We start from the raw sequence: 19,100 nt of genomic DNA, 5'->3' as shown, positions 1-19,100 counted from the left end.
CTAATGTTAGCTGCACAGGTTTTCACTTAGAAATGTAACGTTTTAATAACGTATATCTTCTCCCAACCTCTCCGGGTAACGATTATCATTACACAACGTTTAACCATGACTAGCTCCTAATCCACAAAACCTGCCCAAAATTGTAGACGATCTGAAACAATTGCATGAGTCTTTATGGAACACAGCCCATGCCACCCAGGAAGAGCGCTGGGCTTTTAAAGCTAATTTTACACAGTGGCAAACCGGTGTCATTACAATTTCCGGGTTCGTCACGTGATGGCGTGGGGTCCAAAAAGACTTTTTCCAAAAGACTTACATTGGGAAAGAGATGTTTTTTTGAGGTAAATAAACTCGCCAATATGAATACATGAATATCCATTATTCAAATCATTAGGTCATAAAATGCACTAATAGCTGAAACCCAGACTTCCTTCGTTCATGTGAATGAGCCTGAGACAGAGATGCTGGGGTTAAAGGAAACGCTACTGCGCTTGCTCTATAATGCGAATTTGCTTTATGCACCACTGAGCAACTTTCATAGGATTGGATGGGGCGCCGCCTTTGATGCTGTACATGGTTCTCTTTATACATCCAAATTGAGCTGTCCCCCATTCAGTTTCTGTTAATACCTGGGCAGTGCCACATTAGCGTTTAATACATTCTGTTAATTCCTTGTTTATTCCTCCTCGGATGCAACACGTTTTTCGGTTCAGTTCAGGCAAGTAATGGTTGTATTTTAAGTCAACTAGTATATTCAGTTAAATTGTATTCAATTTATATATGTTTGCATGAGCTTATCTGTAATCCAATTGGAGAATCCTGCGCGTGGTCCAGATCCATGGAGCGGCTCCTCTGCACGCGGCAGCCGTTGAAAATCCTCACTCGTTCTCTGTCAGAAATCGACCCGGCATATAGTAAAGTTGAATTTCAATTCGAGTAAGTTGCAGTTCTCATAGTCCTTAATCACTCTACGTATTAGTTTAAATGTTCACAAACCTAAAACAAACAGTTAGCGACATTTGTCCTTCCATGTACGGGCATGACACTGAACACGTGATGCAGTTTAAACTAGCACATAAAAAGAAAACACACTCACCAGATAACAATCATCAAATCCTGGTCCTCCGTCACCTTCTTGTGAACAACAACCTACCGAAACACGGCACCTCTGTCGTGAACAACTTTAACATCTACTTTTAAGTGGTAAATCTACTGTTTTTCTCTCCTCGCTGTAGCTAGCTTAAACACCAAACTCGGCTTCTTCTTCTTCTTCTTCTACGTTATTTTTCACTCGCCTCCCTTGACCCTTTCGTCAGACTTCTGGCGCCCTCTGCGGGATATTTAGAAAACAGCCAATATAAACCTGAATGTTTTCTGATAAATCTTTGAGGATAATATTTTCGATAACTGCAAGCCCACCAGTAAATGGTATTATTTACAACATGTGGCATTTGTTTACCCGTGTCGCCTGTGTGCTCTGCCCTCCTGTGGCTCCAAACACACCAGCAGCTTCTTCTCTGCTGCAGCTGCTGGTTTAACATCTTTAATTCGTTATTTCCACCCCTGGGAATAAGCCAAAATATCCCATGTATGTCCAATGTAAACCAAAACTGGATCGAGGCATGTGTGGGTACATGTTACTGAGTGTAAAACTTCAACTCAACACAAAAAACAAAGGAAATCCAATACAACTGTCATATATTTATTAATAATCAGTTCTCAGAGTTCTGAACTTAATCCTCATTCCACAAATGCTACTCTAAGATCATGGCACACCGCTCTCTCCAAATACGCTTGCAATGCACAGTCAAGTGCCCGTTTCTCCATCATGATTCAACCACATTGGGTCACTAAGAAAACTGACAATAATACTTCCAGTGAAAATATTTTTACACGCCCAAAAGGCCGTTTATCCTTATGAAACACAATGTGTTTTTAAAAGTTAAAAAGTTTAAAAGTTAGTCATGGTCAGTTCATGGTCACCGAAGGCTACACCCCAACGCCACCAGGGGTTTGTGATTTTACAGTACAACCTGAAACTGATCCAAAAAAAATTAAACATAATAACATAAAGAGGTTAGTATTACTATCACTAAGTTTGTGGAGAGATGGATAGTTTTTAATAGTTTTGTAGTAGCCTGCATATACTCCCTAAATCCCCAAATATCTTCCCAGCTCAGTTGAGACTTAGCACCTACAATCATGGAGGGATGACCAAGGAAACAAGTTCAATGAATGTTAGTAGGTTTGTTGTAATTTCAATTTGGGAAAGGTGCACATTCCTGAATACATTTGTGTTTGACCAAATTGCCATAAGTATCAGAAGGAGTTCAAAAGTCATTTTTCGCCATTGTAGATAAATCCGTCCATGTGCTGAAAGAAAACGTGGTCGCTGTTGGACCATTTCACAAATCCAGTGAGCTGATGTTCTGGTGCGCTCTGCTGTTCACTTTAATGTACGAGCATCTGGCGCCATCCAGTGTAATCTTTTCATTGTTGCATCCGGGTATGTTGATTTAGATCCAGTGCCGTGTGGCTTTAGAATAAACTATTAGGTTTCCGCGTGTTGCAGATTATTTATGTTTGCATCTGTTCTTTAGACGACATTGAAATGTGCCAGCCAGGACACGGCTTTTAGTTTGGTGGAGACGTTTCATCTTAAATTATGTCATTTGAGTAGAATTTAATATTGAACAATAAAGTAAATACTGAGCATGTTGTCTCATAATATATTCATGATTTGGTTGGACCTAAAACATGTTTGCATCTGTTGTTTCTTTGTTCTTGGGTGGTGTATGATAACGTTAAACGACGTTCAGCTCACCTTTCAGTCAAAAATGTCCCGACCGTAAACGAAGGCAACGCGAGAAAACAGCTCTGCGGTCACATGACTTCGGAACAAACCACGTGACCGAATCAGCAAAGAGTACAGCGGAGCTGCTTTACGAGGTGGGATTTGGAGAAGTTGCCCAGGATGCCCGGACCCGAAAGGCTCGGCGGAGTTTTCCGCGTTTTGTGCCTGTGTGCCGTGTTTGAAGCGGCATGTCTGCTGGACGCCGGCATGCTCTTTCCCCGGGAGTCTTCCTCCCGCGAGGTGAAGGAGCTGAACGGGCTGTGGAACTTCAGGGCTGACGGCTCCTCAAACAGGAACCAGGGCTTCGAGAGGGCATGGTACAAAAGTCGCCTTGCAGAGGTGAGCACCACAGAAGCTAACAGCATAAAGCAGCTCACTGTGTTTGTTTTGACAAAGAAAGTAAAATAAAACAGAATATATATATATATATATATATAGGTCAAAAACGCGTAATACTACATATACTTAGCACTCCATAGGGGGTGCAAAACACAACAAAGTACATTAAAGTCTGCAGAAACTTACAGCTGAGTATCACAGTGACACACTGTATGCCCATAACATTTTATAGTGATACCACTGGAGAATAATGTTTACTACTATCAGCCGCTTCGTGGATAGTACTGAAAATTTAAATTGTTAATTAAAGTAATTATTTACCATATGTCCAACTTTATATCTGTTTCACAGGCACACTCAAGTTCATATAACCCATTGAAACATACTCATAATACCAATTCAATTTATTTTGTATAGCCCAGAATCACAAATTACAAATTTGCCTCAGAGGGCTTTACAATCTGTACACATGCAACATCCTCTTGTCCCGGACCCCTCACATCGGAACAGGAAAAACTCCCCCAAAAAACCCTTTAACGGGGAGAAAAGAGGGAGAGACCTGTGGGAGAGCAACAGAGGAGGGATCCCTCTTCCAGGATGGACAGAAGTGCAATAGATGTCATGTGTACAGAATGAACAACATTTACAGAGTTACAACACATTCAATGCATATGACAGAACCACGGCAGGAGGCAAGACCAGGGTCCAGGTATCACCAGGATCCACGGGAACCTGCGAGGTGGATACCATAGGACAGTGATAACAACCTTTGTGGCCCCTTACAATACAGCATAATTCACTTGGTGACCCCCCCTCATCACAGGTTAAGGCCTTAGTGTGGACGTTTCTTGTGAGCAGCAGGGTTATTCATTTATTTTCTTCTGAGATTGTTTCAGTTTTTAAGAACATAAAAATATCCGAAGAAAAAACCCCAGAGAATAGTCCATAAAATGAAACATAATTGTAACAGAAATGTATTTTAACTTTGTCTCCGTTAACCATCTTGTGATCCCTCAGATATATCATTTGGGGACCTGACCCCCAGTTTGGGACCCAACTATTGCCATAGGAGCAAAACGATCAAGGAAAATACCATTATCGACTCCCTTATCATGATATTATTATTATTATTATTCCTGATTACAGTCATTCCCGTAACTACAAACTCACCACTGAGTACAGCAGATCCACTGTAAGAACTACATTATCGCCTGTCAGTGATGCTTTATTTTCGTAGACTGGCCCAGTGATCGACATGCCAGTTCCTGCCAGCTACAATGACATCACCCAGGACCCCGCAGTGAGAGATTTCATTGGCTGGGTTTGGTATGAGAGAGAGGTTGTGGTGCCTGCCCGCTGGATCGTCGACGAAGGAACCAGAGTTGTGATCAGAGTGGGAAGTGCTCACTATTATTCAGTCGTGGTGAGTATTACACGTACCTTCCCTATCCAGAGTTAAAAAAAATAAAGGTCATCTGCTTCACTTCTTGCCGTTTTTAAAGTATGACACCCATCCCTTTTACATTATCCACCTCTTGTAATAATGTGGTCGAGCTAATATGTTTTCGTTGTCTCTACCCTTTGCAGTGGGTGAATGGGGTGAAAGTGACGGAGCATAAAGGTGGCCATCTTCCTTTTGAGGCTGAGATAGGGGCTGTAATCCGCAAGGACCCAACTCAGCCGTGCAGGATCACCATCGCTGTCAACAACACTCTGTCTCTGGACACTCTTCCACCAGGAACCATCCAGCACATGACTGACCGCACCAAGTAAACTCAATCTTTTTTTTATTTTAAAGTGAAACACTGACTGAAACACCTACATTTTATTTTTTGCGTGCTGACTTCACGGATGCAAACTATTTGCAAATGTGTGTGGAGAGTTGTGTAACTGAATCTCAATCTGTGTTTGCGTTAGCAGATTTGTTAATGTGTAAATAAATCTCGAAATGCTTACTGAGATTTGTGGATGTGTACGGGAATCTGCCAATGATTTGTAAATGTGTACATAGATCTGTAATTGTGTGGACACATGTATACATAGATCTGTAATTGTGTGGACACATGTATACATAGATCTGTAATTGTGTGGACACATGTGTAAATGTGTACATGGATACTATAGGCTGAGGTGTAATTTGCTCCATGAGCTGGAAATACGATCCTGAATACACATTTGCAGATTCCCGTACACATTCACAAATCTCAGTAAGCATTTACAGATTATTTTACACATTTACAAATCTGGTTACGCGCACACAGATTGAGCTGCAGTTACACAACTCCCAACACACATTTGCAAATAGTTTTATGGGGCCATTATTGTGGAAAAACTAACTTTGATTTGCTTCGATTCACATGTTTAAAGTCGTATTTTAAAATACTAATTTTCCCTTGTTTTTATATGGGAAATTAATGGGCGGGATGTTCAAACCTACAAGTTTTTCAAGTTAGACAAGTAATTTGAACTTTCAACAGATAACAGCACTTTCACTTTCAAAAAATATCTTTATAATATTTTTTAAAGTTTTGAGAAATTGCAGTAAATATTTAATGTTTATTTGGCCAGTAACAGATTTTAACATGGTTACATCATTGCTCCTGTACTGACCCGTAAACTGCTTTCATCAGTTTTACTTTGAGTTCAACTGTGACGAATCGTAAGAAAATTCAGTTGCTGTTGAGCACTTGTATTTCAAGTTCAGTTGTATTCATGCTTACACTCCTCACATTCCTTCCACTACGGATGACACTCAGCAGTGACACTTCAAATGACATTTCAGCTCCTAGAGTCAGTGTTTGGTTTGTCCGCTCTGACCTACTGTAGAAACATGGCAGTTTTTTTTCTGAGAATGTAGCCTTTTCTAGTTTCATGTCGTATTTGGGCGGGATTAAAATGGGTGTAATGTTGCTTGTCAGTTCGGATAATGAGGAAAATGTAACTGCTCAACAGGTACCCCGATGGATACTTTGTGCAAAACATCTACTTTGATTTCTTCAACTATGCCGGCATCCATCGCCCTGTATTGCTGTATACTACTCCCAAGGCTTATGTGGATGACATCACCGTGGTGACTGACTTCTTGAATAACACTGGTAAATGAGTGCACGTGATTATGATAAAACGACTAATTGATTTCAAATCATTTGAGAGTAAACTGCTCAAAGAAGCTACGTGTGATTTTTTTTTATTTTTTTTTGTAAACTACCGAAGAGTAGTCATGTGACGTAGTTCAGAGTGTTGTCGTCTCTTCATTTCAGGCCTCGTCAATTACAAGGTGTCCGTCCAAGATGCCACCTCAGCCTCCCTGAAGGTCACTTTGATGGACAAAGATGGCCGCTGTGTGGCCTCCTCCAGCGGGCCGTCTGGAGTCCTCAAAGTAACGGATGTCAATTTGTGGTGGCCGTACTTGATGCACGAGAACCCAGGTTACCTTTACTCTATGGAGGTAAGACAACGTTTCTTTGAGGTGCGGGTCACATGAGCACTAGATTTGTGACGGTAATAAGGCAGTTGGCTTGAGAAAGAATAATATGTTATTGATTATAGTCGGCCATTATGAGGGTGAACATTGTTTAATGCACCTTGTGTTCAAGCTTAGGAGGAGGAGAAGTTTGTTTTATAATACAATAATCATTTCACAGCAAACATTTTGCCCATCATAGTAGTAGTAGTATAGTAGGGATAGGAAATAGCACAGAGCGTCAATGCGTTAATGTCAATAGAAACACCTGTGCTTTTTATTTCCCACGATGACAAGCCAAAATGTCTGCTGTGAAAATTGTACCATCGTATACTGTAAACTCTCTTTCTTGTACCTGTGATTCTGCTCCATCACTTTTCTTCTTCACCTGATATTTGCAGCACTTTGAATGGACTCCCCAACCCGCTGTAGTTGTTGGATATTCAGCAAAACCTCTTCTATTTGCAACGTCTTCTGAAACGGATGTCTCTGACATTTGCATTTTAACATCTAGGTTCGCTTAATGGCAGCCGATGAGAGATCTGCGTACGAGGATGTGTACACTCTACCAGTTGGTATCCGCACAGTCAACGTCACCAGCACCCAGTTCCTCATCAACAACAAGCCCTTCTACTTCCATGGAGTCAACAAACATGAGGACTCGGACGTGAGTACCACTAGAGGGAAGCAAGGCCTTTACCAAAAGAAATAGACAGGAAATTTGGTAGAAATAGTTGATCCAGTCCGATAATCCCATCCTGACGTCCTCTGTTTACTTTGTGTTGTAGATTCGAGGTAAAGGCTTGGACTGGCCCCTCATTGTCAAGGACTTTAACTTGTTGAAATGGTTGGGGGCCAACTCGTTCCGCACCAGCCACTACCCCTACGCAGAGGAGATCATGCAGATGTGTGACCGCCACGGCATCGTGGTGATAGATGAGTGCCCGGGCGTGGGCATCAAAGACATGTAAGTGTCATGATGAAACACACCTAAAGGTCACATTGCTGTGACCTTTAGGTGTATTTGAGGGTTCACAGTGGGCATCATCATCACAGTGTATGAGGACAGGAACAGAGGAGAGTGTGCTGTCCATTTCTGTAAAACCTCCCGACGGCTGTTAACATCAACAAAGACATACTGCACATGCAAGAAACCTCACCCTGTTAAGATTGTGAAACACTCTTACACCGCGTTGACGCACCCACTTCCAATGGATATGAATGTCTGCACTCAGTCTGCAAAAATTGGACTTTCATTTGGAAAATAAATTGGAAAATGCAACACAATAAAAAATAAACTAATCATGTCCGGTCACAAATACAATTTGACCTGTCCTCACTGTTTGTGCATACAGATGTTGATAGAGTGCTTTGTCTTGTGGGCTGGTTCAAGACCGGGTAACCTGAAATGACGGGCGGATCCGTGTGTTAAGTCTAGCTTTTCCAAAATCGTCATCTCTGTGATATTTGTGCCTTGCCGATGTAGTCGCAGTTTCGGAAACGCGTCCCTGGCCCATCACCTGGTCGTCATGGACGAGCTTATACGTCGGGACAAGAACCACGCCTCTGTGGTCATGTGGTCAGTAGCCAATGAGCCGGCTGCAGAGATGGCCCCTGCTGACTTCTATTTCAAGTGAGTGCTGGTCGTCATGCACAAACTGACTTTTTTGATGTAAGATCATTCACTTTGCAGGGAGTTTTTAAGATGTTTCTTTTTGTGAATTTTAAGCTTCATTTGATAAAGATGGGTACAAGAACTGGGCTTACCACGATGGAGATGCCCAAACTTTTAAAAAGTGTGAAGCTTTAAACTTTTTGTATGCGAGATACTAGTTTGTTATTCAGTCACAGCCAATCCCTTCATTCTGATACGTGGACTGCAGGAAGAGTAGTCATGAACCTGCCCTGAACACAAACAGCTGGAGCTCAGTAACAGCCTGAGGCTTCAGGAAGTACTACTCGACCCGCCCAGGCACCATAGTTGACATCAAGTAAAGCAGTATGGGGGAAATGTGGAGTACACGCAGACGTGCTTTGTTACACTGAAGTTGTAAACAAACTGGAGCAGTTTCTTCAAATGAAAGAGGTTAGCACAGGGACATTGTTGTGATTATATAACACTGTAATCTTAAAAAAAAGAACTTGCAATGTAAACACCTACAGGTGCTTTTGTTCTTTTCTGCAGGACCTTGATAAAACATACCAAAGATCTGGATCCAACCCGGCCCGTCACTTTTGTCACAAACAGTAACTATGCCAGGGATAAAGGGGTGAGTTTCATCAACACTGAAGACCTGCAAAGAATGTTTATTATTCAACACATTAGCAGTAAATATTTGTATTGATGCAAGTGGTGTCAATATCTGAAGAAAAATTTAGACCGGTGATGTAAAAAATGCAAAAGGCCGGTTAAGTGGACCCGTTTCCTATGTAGACATCAAGGGCTCATTCTAACACAATGATGCTCAGATTGACACCAATGAAAACATAGATATGAATATTATACTCCATTTCTGCCAATAGAGCCCCCTAAATCCTGCACACTGGTCCTTAAACACTCACTTTGCTGCAGTGATGTAGATGTGTACTCCAGGGTGTGTCAGTACACAGTGGCATCACCATCATATCAACCGCTCCCATCGGTGGTCAGAGGTGAAACACGCTTTAAACTGACGACCAAGTGAGAGCAGCAAAACACTGCTTTACAGTCTGGTGTTAAGCTACGCTTTACAGTCGTTTGAACTACAGAAAGGTTGGCTACCTGTCAGCAGAATGTGTAGCCGGGATACTAAAAACTCACATTTTAAGGTCAAATACTGTAACTTTGTTTGTTTTTTATCATATATGAGCAAATTTCAAATTCAAAAATTTTGTTCAGGCCAACTTGTGGGGTAAACGACAAAAAAAATGTAAGTTCTGAAAAAGTAGTTTAGAATCTTAATTTTCTGTAACATTAAATATAAGTTGACCATATAGGCAACAATCAAAGTTAAACTTTGGATCACATTTGATTGACAGTTCTGGGAGCGTAAACAAATAACCCTACAACTGTTGTTGGATTCTGATTTAATTGTTGCTAAATTATTTGCTGATCCTTCCCCAGTACCAGCCATTAAATATAATGTCAAATATTAAAATCTCTAAAGAAGAAAATCTGCAGCTGCTTCCTTTTTTACGTGGCTAACATGCTACTCAGGCTGAATAAAACAACTCAATAGAAATGGCCAATATGGTCGCTGATGGTTCCATTTGCTTTTGTGGATCATAAAAAGGTTTTACATCAGTTTTAAATTGAGACTGTTTCATAACTGCTTAAAAACTCCATTCAGTTGCTTTTAACATTCAAGCCTGTTAACAAAAAAAAAGGGAGTAAGAGTCGAGCGTTCCTGCTGAGCTTCTTAGGTCGTTGACCTGATGTCAAACCATGTTGTTGACATGCCTCTCATTCCTTTTCTGTGAGGAATATCAGGCTGTACTTGGTAGCTTAGTCTCTGACCACCTTCAGACACTATTCATTTACCTCAGGGCCAATAAATAACCTGTGAGCAGTTGCTGCTGCACTCTTATCATGGCCAAAAGTGAGAAAGCTACCACTCCATAGTGAAAGGCATTCACTTTAGTGTTATGGGAATACTGGTTTGTATTTGCCCCATTACAGCTAATTACTACTAGTAGAAAATCTGTTACTTCATTGTGAAAAGATGCGTTGATCTACAATCATCACAGCATTCATTTACAATTTAGGCTCATGAAGAACTGATGGAAGTGTGTTGAACAACAGGCATGTCATGGGCGTGTTGAAGAGTCTCTCTGCCAGTCCTATTCAGTCTTTCCTCTCGTCTCTAGGCTCCCTATGTGGACGTCATCTGTGTAAACAGTTACTTCTCCTGGTACCATGATCCGGGCCACCTAGAGGTCATCCCCATCCAGCTCAACACTCAGTTTGAGAACTGGTACAGAAAGTACCAGAAACCCATCATCCAGAGCGAATATGGAGCAGATACGGTGCCGGGGCTTCACAGTGTGAGAACTCATACACATCCAACTGTCTGACTGTCATGCCCCAGCGATTGTAGTATTCTAAGCCTAAGCCCGCCCACATCGGTCTTAGCATGTTTGTGGAAGGAAAGCTGTCTTTTCTCTCTGCAGGATCCACCCGTGATGTTTACTGAAGAGTACCAGAAGCAAGTCCTGCAGAGCTACCACAACGTGTTCGACCAGAAGAGGAAGCAGTACGTCATCGGTGAACTCATCTGGAACTTTGCAGACTTCATGACTTCACAAGGTACGGCAGCCGGAGAACACGGCGACCTGTGAAACCACAACGGTTGTCATTTCTCCCAGCTCCTGTTAGTGTCCTGAGTTTATTCAGATATTCGTTTCTTTCCGTGACTACGACACGCGGAACAACACATAGTTGATTACGTGAGTATGCCGGTTTGCATGGAACGCACCATTCAAGTGGCAAGTTATTGACCGTTTGTTTATGTGCATAGACCTATAAAACTAAAAGATCTACATTAACGTCACACTGTAAAGATACAATACTGTAATATTATTGTATATTATTGTATTATATTATAGTGTAATATATTCTACAGTATATCATTTTTGTATTTGTATAATATTATACTTGAATGAAAGATTAGTGTTAGAAGTTATGGTTATCATTTATTGGAAAGTTAAACGATTAATCAACCAATGTAGAAAATAATTGATAAATTTATCGAAAAATTATTTGTTAGATTCATCGATCAAAAAAAAAACAAAAAAATAAAACTTCGCGGCAGCTTTAGATTCATTACGGAGTCATTTTTAAGAAAAACATTGGCTGGTTCCAGCTTCTCAAATGTGAATTATGATGGTAAAATACATATTTCCTTTGGATTTAGTATGTTGGTCAGACAAAACAAAAGATTTGAAGATATAATTTTGGGTTTTTGGAAATTGTGCTTTCTTTTACCATTTTCTGATATTTTATATGGATTAATAAAGAAATAATCAATAATAAAAGTAATGATTAGTTGCAGCCCTAGTCTCGAGCTGGTCCACAGGATCTAGATCAGATCTTTTTGTGATTGGTGTTCGTTCCTATATATAAATCTATTAAAAACAGCCCTGTCAGCTCCTATGTGGCAGCAGAGAACGTTGTGAGCAGAGCAGTATTTTGTTGATGCTGAAATTGAAGAGACCGTCTAAATCCTGTCCAGACCTTCTGACACCAGATTCATTCCTACATCCTCTCTATGATTTGTAGAAAAAACACTATGAACTGAACTGATGATCAGTAACCTAATATTGTTAGAATCATGCAGGGTTACTAAGGTTTCTTATGTTGCGTAACATTTCTAAAGGTTCCTCTTGTTTTTGGGCCCCGAGCATGACGAGGTTCTTGTCGGTCCCTCTCGTGTCTGCAGGGATCATGCGTGTCGTGGGGAACAAGAAGGGTGTTTTCAGCAGGCAGAGGCAGCCCAAAGCGGCAGCGTTCATCCTGAAGGAGAGGTACTGGAGACTGGCCAATGAAACGGGCCGACTACCTCCTTGGACCAAGTACCCCTGCTCACTCCGACACCCGGTCCAGGACAGGCTCGATTCCATGTAAACTGTGTGCCTTAATGGAAAACATGCTGGTAAAATGATGTACGTTTCTTGAGGCAGTTTGGTTTAATGATCAAACCACCATGACATTCAGCTCCGCTTCTCTTATGGTCTGCAGTTTTGAACTAAACCACTGACCTTTTATAGAACGTTTTTTCCAGCTTTAATGATAATTATGTTGGTGATATTGTTTTCTGAGGATACTCATGACTAACTGTGTCACACTTTATTTAGTTGTTACAGGATTTTCTGATACATATTCATGTGTGTGGCAGGGCTTTCCACTGCTGTCATAGAAGGGTCACGGTCAAAATCCTTCATCCCCGGTTAGCTTTGACCTTTCTTCCAATCAGGTGATACGAGTTCAGAGAAGAAATGCCACATTACAAGCTAACAGTAAAGGAAGGGAGCTTCTCCTGTTCCTTTTTACCACGTGTTTGGGGACAGCTTCTTAAATAAATGCATAAAATAGTGTTTTAGCAGTTTGATACAACAACTTTGTTGGAAGGCGCCATCATTTCTGAGCATGTTTCAGCTAAGTGCTTAATACATGTACTGTTAATGTGAATTGCAATGCTGAATCCAATCATAAGCGTTTTATTTTTATATGTGAAAATCAAGAGAGATTTGGATATGAATCAAAGCTATTAAAGACAAAACATGTCCTCAATATGCACACTATTTATTTTTTCCCAAAGCCTTCCTAATGTTACTTTCGCAGGTTTGAAGAGCACGTTGAAGTCTACTTTGCCGTGTTGGTGCCGATTCTCTAAGTCACTGTGACCGAATGCTTTCAAAAACTCAACATACAGCTAAAGGGTTAACATGACTGCAATACAACTTTAGGACTATCAGTGACTCTGCATGCACCCTCATCACATGACTGACCTCCATGTACAGCTGAACAAATATTAAGGCACCGCTTTAGGTTTCTTTCAAATGTACAGCGGCTACCAGCAGCAGCACGTGCATACAAGATGGTGTAGACATTTTATAGAAAGCCCTTTAATGCTTTTTGGATTTGGATAGTTTCCATTTACACAATCGCTGTTGCGTAACTGCAGATTAATGAGTCATTAAACACTGGTTTCAACACCTTTCCTGAAACAACTAATCTACTGAACTATCAGTGCCGATTATTAAAGAGACTTTCTAGTCACGGTGACACAGAGGTTCAGAGACAATACATTACAGTATTTTATCCAAAGCGACTTACAATAAGTGTATTCAACATAGGTATTCAAGAGAACTGCTAGTCATCAGAAGTCATAAGTGCATCTCCTTTATTAAACAAGCATCTAAGAGCATAAACCAGAGCAAAGGTACAGAAACAAACTAATACGAATACAATAAGGGCAACAAACACTAAGTGGAAGGCTCAGGGTACTTCTTGAAGAGGTGAGTTTTCAGCCTGATGAAAGATGGGCAGCGACTCTGCTGTCCTGAGGTCAGTGGGGAGTTCATTCCACCACTGTGGGGCCAGGACAGAAAACAGCCGTGACCGGGTCGATCGGCCGTAGGGACCTCTGAGCGACGGGACGAGGCAGCAGAGCGAAGTGGTTGGGCCGGGGTGTAGGGCTCGACCATGGCCTGGAGATAGGAAGGAGCTGTTCCTTTTCACTGCCCTGTAGGCTAGCACCAGTCTTAAACGGGATGTGAGCTCTTACAGGGAGCCAGTGTAGAGAACGGAGGAGGGAAGGTTGTGTGGGAGAACTTGGGGCGATTGAACACCAGACGAGCTGCAGCTTTCTGGACAAGCTGTCATCAGCAGGAGGGATGTTGATATTTGACTTCTTATGTCACCTAAGGTTGGCGTTCAATAGCATTTTATTGCATCTGCATCCAATTATCTGAAGGCCCTTATTTAATTTATGGTTTAGCTTTCAGAACAATTTAACACAAGTAAATGTAGGAAAAATTACCTCAAAGCATGACACTCAAAGTGCTAAAACCTAACAATTGCCAGATTTGATGACTTCTTAGAATGAGCTTAAAGGGGCATTCCACCAATTCTTCACATGAAGTTCACTCTACTCATCACGAGCATTGCTGCTAAACCTGTGAAATCTGGTGCGTGATTTCTGTTGCGCTGAAGGAGCTTTCTAAAGTAAAAAACAAAAAAAACCTGATGACTATCCGGGGTTAGACGCTATCAAGGTGCCTTAAGGAAATTCTAGGATCCTGTGTTGTGGTAGTTTTTGACGTTAGAGACTACTAATCAGGATCTCTCTATAGTTTCATATATTTTGAACGTGAAACTAGAGGTCCAATAGCAAGTTTACAATTTCTTCAGATCTGTCTTAAAACAATGCTCATTGTTTTCTTCTTGCAGCAATCATTCCTCCTGTTCCCTCATTTACACGCTTCCAATGGAAGGCTTGGGGGGGACAAAATCCACAGCCCTCGTTCTGTGCCAAAATATATTCAACAGTTTATTTGAAGTTAATGAGGCTTCAGCAACACTGATAAAATTGTCTTCAAAGGTTACGGATACAGAATTCCCTTTGTTTCTCCTGGCTGAGCTGTGGTAGAGAGACAGTGACACAAAGAGGAAATGTACTACAAACACTTGATTTTTGTAACATTAGATCAACTTTGGAATAGTTTTACACAAGGAGCTGTGGAGTTTGTCCACACTCGCCTCCATTGGGAGTGCAATAGGAAGGGATCTTTTTAATGGCCAGTATAAACGGGAGGAATGATTGCAAGCAAAACCTGTTTTAATGTTCAAAATCTGACTATTATTCAGAGATAAATAAATCGTGCATTAATTGCAAGATTCCGCTTCTTGTTTAGACACTGTTACTATATGTGTAACAGTGTCTCATTCATTCAAATGACTTAAAATAAGCAGTATTTTCAGAGGGAATGTTTTAATGGTAGATCATTTCCACATGACAATGACACAATTAAAAATGTTCTCATGTCAACCACAGTTTTCCCTTAAGGTAAGATGGATTTGAACAGATTTTATTTTTTTTGCACCCTCCTACCATTCATGTAACACTTTTCCATGTAAGAAAATACAGCATTTTAAAACATATTTGGCAATACAGAAGCAAACTCAGTAAGTTTTCCTCCACAAAGAAATTGAATAAACATTTTATGCTGACACATGGATTCCTAGCCCCCCTCCCCAACTTTTTATTTCATTTTTTACTAAAATAACCGCAGAATGTTAACAGTCTATACAGCTAAAGGGCATAATTAGGGATGGAAAAAAAATAACATTACAATCATGTAGTTTAAACAGAGTGTATTCTTAGCTAACAAACGTGTCCTAGCTAGACAAAATAAAAGATAATTATAGAGGAGTTCAGGAAGGGAAAAGGGGATGACCATTGATTTGACAGGGCATTTTGTCTGGCAATCTCCGAATGGATCAATGTACCGATACTGGATATCAACTCTTTGGGAATTACCAATTTATCAGATTACATCTTCAGGAAAGCAAGCATCAGTGCCCGTTATGGTTACCATTCTTCATTTTACAAGGCGATTACTGTTGCTCGTCTTTGGCTCAAGGCCTGGTGATCAAACAGAAGGCACTTTTGTTGGCATTGGTGATGCAACTAACATGGCAGTTATACCTCAGGACCTAAATGAATATTCTTGAGAATGCAGTTATCGATCGTTTTGACCTTTCTTCTTGACATTAAATCGTCATACAACATGTGTTTACCAGCCAAAGATTTCTAACTTTTGACTCGACATCCAAATTCCTCAGTAACTGCACACGAGTGTGACAGGCTTGCAAATGACTGGAATCATGAACGTAATGTTACCTCCTGTGCACTTGTCAGTTCTATGGTCGCCGGTACTCACGGGACCCATAGCCGTTGCCGCAAAAACCAGCACGCTATGTCAGTTTGACTTGTGCAAGTGAATCCATAGGAGACTTGTCTTACATGCGAGTGCACAGGCGTTCACAGACAAAAGACAAAACAGTGCGGTTGTCAATCTTTTTCTGAGTCGAGATGAAACAGAACCTGATGTAAGCCCGACACGGCAATACTGTATACGGAAGATCTTAAAGATGACTTGCTGAGAAATGATGCAAACATTTGAATCATCCTATGGGAGGACTGTGTTGGTGCATGCATGTTTTTGGCCAGTTTACTACCAATGGTGTAATTAATGTAGCAGAACTGCCGACCATTTTCCAAAGCAAACTATTGTTTGAATGACTCTCTTCCATGCAGCCGTTGGTTCCCACTCTGTACTGAACGGCATGAGAATAATACACTTTCAAAGAGAATGGAATGTGTTTAAAGGGATACTCCACAGAATGTACACATTGAGGTCTGTTCACGGGTGTTGGGGAGTCCTACTGCATACATTTGCTACGTTAGCCACTACTAGCATACCAAAACCCGGTGGTCGAGTTGTACTGTGGGTAATGTAGGCCCCGGGTTTTGACGAGGAGAAAGAAGAACGCATGGAATAAATAAAAGATATTTCTTGGTTTTGCTGCATCAATTGTGAATAAATGTTATTAGAGTGCATGCTAACATGGTGGAGTACTCCTTTAAGTTGGGTTATCCATCAGAGGATGACTGAGGTGTAGACTCGATGCCAAACTGCATCACATTAAATCACTTATACTGGGACCCAAAGGACAAACGTTGACATGGTGAACAGTATATAGATCTTCACTGTGAAGGATTAAGTGCTGGAAGCATCTCTTATTAAAGTGTAGCCCATCACATAGTGAAGTGAACGGAAACTGCCGTCTGCCCGGTATGTAGGAAAACACTATTATGCTTTGGAAAATGGGCAACAATAATGTAACACAGCCTCTAAATGATTAGAAGTAAATGGGTTACAACATGAATGAACAGACAACAATTTCACTTGATAATATCCTGGGAGGTGGTACCTCCTCAATTTCCATTTTCATAGACGAGCGATGACTTCATGAGCGTCATCACAGGAAACGTGTCGCTGAGATTACTTTCCTGGCAGTTGCGATCATCAATACTTCAACAACCCTCACTCCACAAACAACTGTCAGGGGGCACGGAGACGAGCAGTAATGGGAACTATTAACAAGCCGGTTTAACACCACAGATGAATCACATTGGTACAGTTATTACTACGACTGTTCTGGATCTGTGAGTGTAGGATTGTCCGATGTCCAACATATGCGTAAAGCGAGGAGATAGTGTACCATGCACCCGACGGGCAGGGTGCTTTAAATCAGTGGATGGTCCGACTCTGTCACTTAGTGCTGGACTGAACTGGCAATACTGTGGATTTCTAGCAGCGCCACTACCAGCAGTGGTTGCTCTCCCCCCATACTGGGCCTGTACAAACCTTGCTATGTTAGAGATGAACCACTTCATGAAAAGCCTCGGTGTCGGCAGCGGTTCATGTTAGAAACCCACCAGCGACCCGGATGTCTTTCCTACTGGATCCGAAGATCCCACAAACCCTGCATATGGCTTAACGTTCTGCTTTTTAAAAAATAAAAAAAAATAAATAAAAAAATTTTGTCGTACAGAATCTTAACACCCCCGTTACGCCTCTGCCTCTCACGTCAACATCAAGCATTACGTGTTTTGTTCACATCCTGCAAATGAACCGTAACTCAACTTGGCAAGATCACCGTCACCGTTCAATTGACATCAAATGTATACAGGCTGGACAGTGAACACAAGCCAGATGAGCATTAACACATTGAAACAGTAAGATAGGAGATGCCTCTGCCACTCTACACTTCAGCAGACAATCACAGTGTAGCAGCCGTCGCTACCTCATGAGACTATTAGGGAGGGAGAAACACTTCACTGGTATCTTAACTTACAAAACTGTGATCATAAAAATAAAGCCTTGGACCTGTGACAAGAAAACAACGAGCAGACCTGGTAACAACATGACATTACCCCCCCACCCACAACCGAAACGTAAAAAAAAGAAATTAAGGTAATTCACCTTAACACTCCTTTAGGCACATAATTCATTATGGATCCCACTTGTGTGGAGGTCAGGAATGCTTTTCACATAACCAAAAAGAGAATGAAGAAAAAAAAAAAAGTGAGGGTGCCTTTATGCAAACTTGGTGAGAAGAACCCAAAGTTCAGTTTGAAAGACTTGTGTCGGTGGCTTCAGATGAAACGACAACCACTTGCAACAAAGAAATCCACACACTCAACTGCATGCCTGACCAGGATTTGGGGGGCGGAGGACGTCCCGAGCACATCTTCAGACTCCTCCACCTGACAAGTGACATTTATCGCTTTTTTTTTGGTTCCCAATTTACTGATGTTCTCTCCTGTTCTGTTGGTGTGTTGTTGTTTTTTCTTCATTTTTGTCCGTAAAGGTTTGTGTCAACACTAAATCACAATCTAGCCTGGAATATTGCTCAGCAGCTATTTACAGAATAGCGAAACAAACAGTCGGACTGATCTACACACAAGTTTTCTCACATTGTCCCGTGTTGATTTTTAGTGGTCCTCTTCATAAAAGAAACATACTACAAAGTGTAAACATGAAAACAAACTATTCTGTATAAATGTTAATCCTTTTGCCCCCCCCTCTCCCCCGCTAGAACCTTATCTGCAAACTGTAGGATAAACTAATGAGTGTTTTTTATTATTATTTTGGGACACATTATTCGGTTCGGAGTTTTTAGTGCAGATCCGCTGTGCAGCAATCGGACCTTTTCTAACCGTTTCAAGTAAACCCCTTTAATGTCCTGTTTTCTTCCGTTCTGCGATCCTTTTTGTTCACAAGAGAGCTGTCCTCCATCGTTCGGTATCGTGGTCTTCTGCCTCCGCTTGCTCGGGTCGATGTGTTTACACACACACACACACACACACACACACACACACACACACACACACA

The 19,100-nt window shown here is 41.2% G+C and overlaps 2 protein-coding genes across 2 annotated transcripts in view; one reads left to right on the top strand and one right to left on the bottom strand.

The window, feature by feature from the left end:
• The first annotated feature begins 2,907 nt into the window (after positions 1-2,907).
• gusb (glucuronidase, beta) lies at positions 2,908-12,924 on the top strand. The gene is made up of 12 exons (XM_031857482.1): positions 2,908-3,193; positions 4,431-4,616; positions 4,781-4,962; positions 6,146-6,288; positions 6,454-6,641; positions 7,171-7,323; positions 7,445-7,623; positions 8,143-8,289; positions 8,842-8,926; positions 10,503-10,679; positions 10,806-10,941; positions 12,074-12,924. The coding sequence occupies exons 1-12, from the start codon at positions 2,975-2,977 to the stop codon at positions 12,256-12,258; spliced, it is 1,980 nt and encodes a 659-aa protein (XP_031713342.1). The 5' UTR covers positions 2,908-2,974; the 3' UTR covers positions 12,259-12,924.
• Positions 12,925-15,108: 2,184 nt separating this feature from the next.
• The window catches only part of vkorc1l1 (vitamin K epoxide reductase complex, subunit 1-like 1), a 9,593-nt gene continuing 5,601 nt past the window's right edge, over positions 15,109-19,100 (bottom strand). Inside the window, exon 4 of the transcript XR_004213094.1 lies at positions 15,109-19,032. The gene's annotated coding sequence lies outside the window, so the exon portion shown is untranslated. The remainder of the gene's footprint in view (positions 19,033-19,100) is intronic.

This window comes from Anarrhichthys ocellatus, unplaced genomic scaffold, assembly GCF_004355925.1.
Source record: "Anarrhichthys ocellatus isolate YVR2014 unplaced genomic scaffold, GSC_Weel_1.0 scaffold18, whole genome shotgun sequence".
NCBI lineage: Eukaryota > Metazoa > Chordata > Actinopteri > Perciformes > Anarhichadidae > Anarrhichthys > Anarrhichthys ocellatus.
The sequence above is the reverse complement of the archived record's forward strand: the minus strand, read 5'-3'. Positions and strand labels throughout refer to the sequence as shown.

Excerpts from the sequence above, each read along its gene's own strand:
- gusb (XM_031857482.1), top strand. The coding sequence starts at position 2,975 with ATGCCCGGACCCGAAAGGCTCGGCGGAGTTTTCCGCGTTTTGTGCCTG. Across the intron at positions 7,624-8,142 it reads GGCGTGGGCATCAAAGACAT|TCGCAGTTTCGGAAACGCGT; the intron begins GTAAGTGTCATG and ends TTGCCGATGTAG. Across the intron at positions 8,927-10,502 it reads ACTATGCCAGGGATAAAGGG|GCTCCCTATGTGGACGTCAT; the intron begins GTGAGTTTCATC and ends TCTCGTCTCTAG.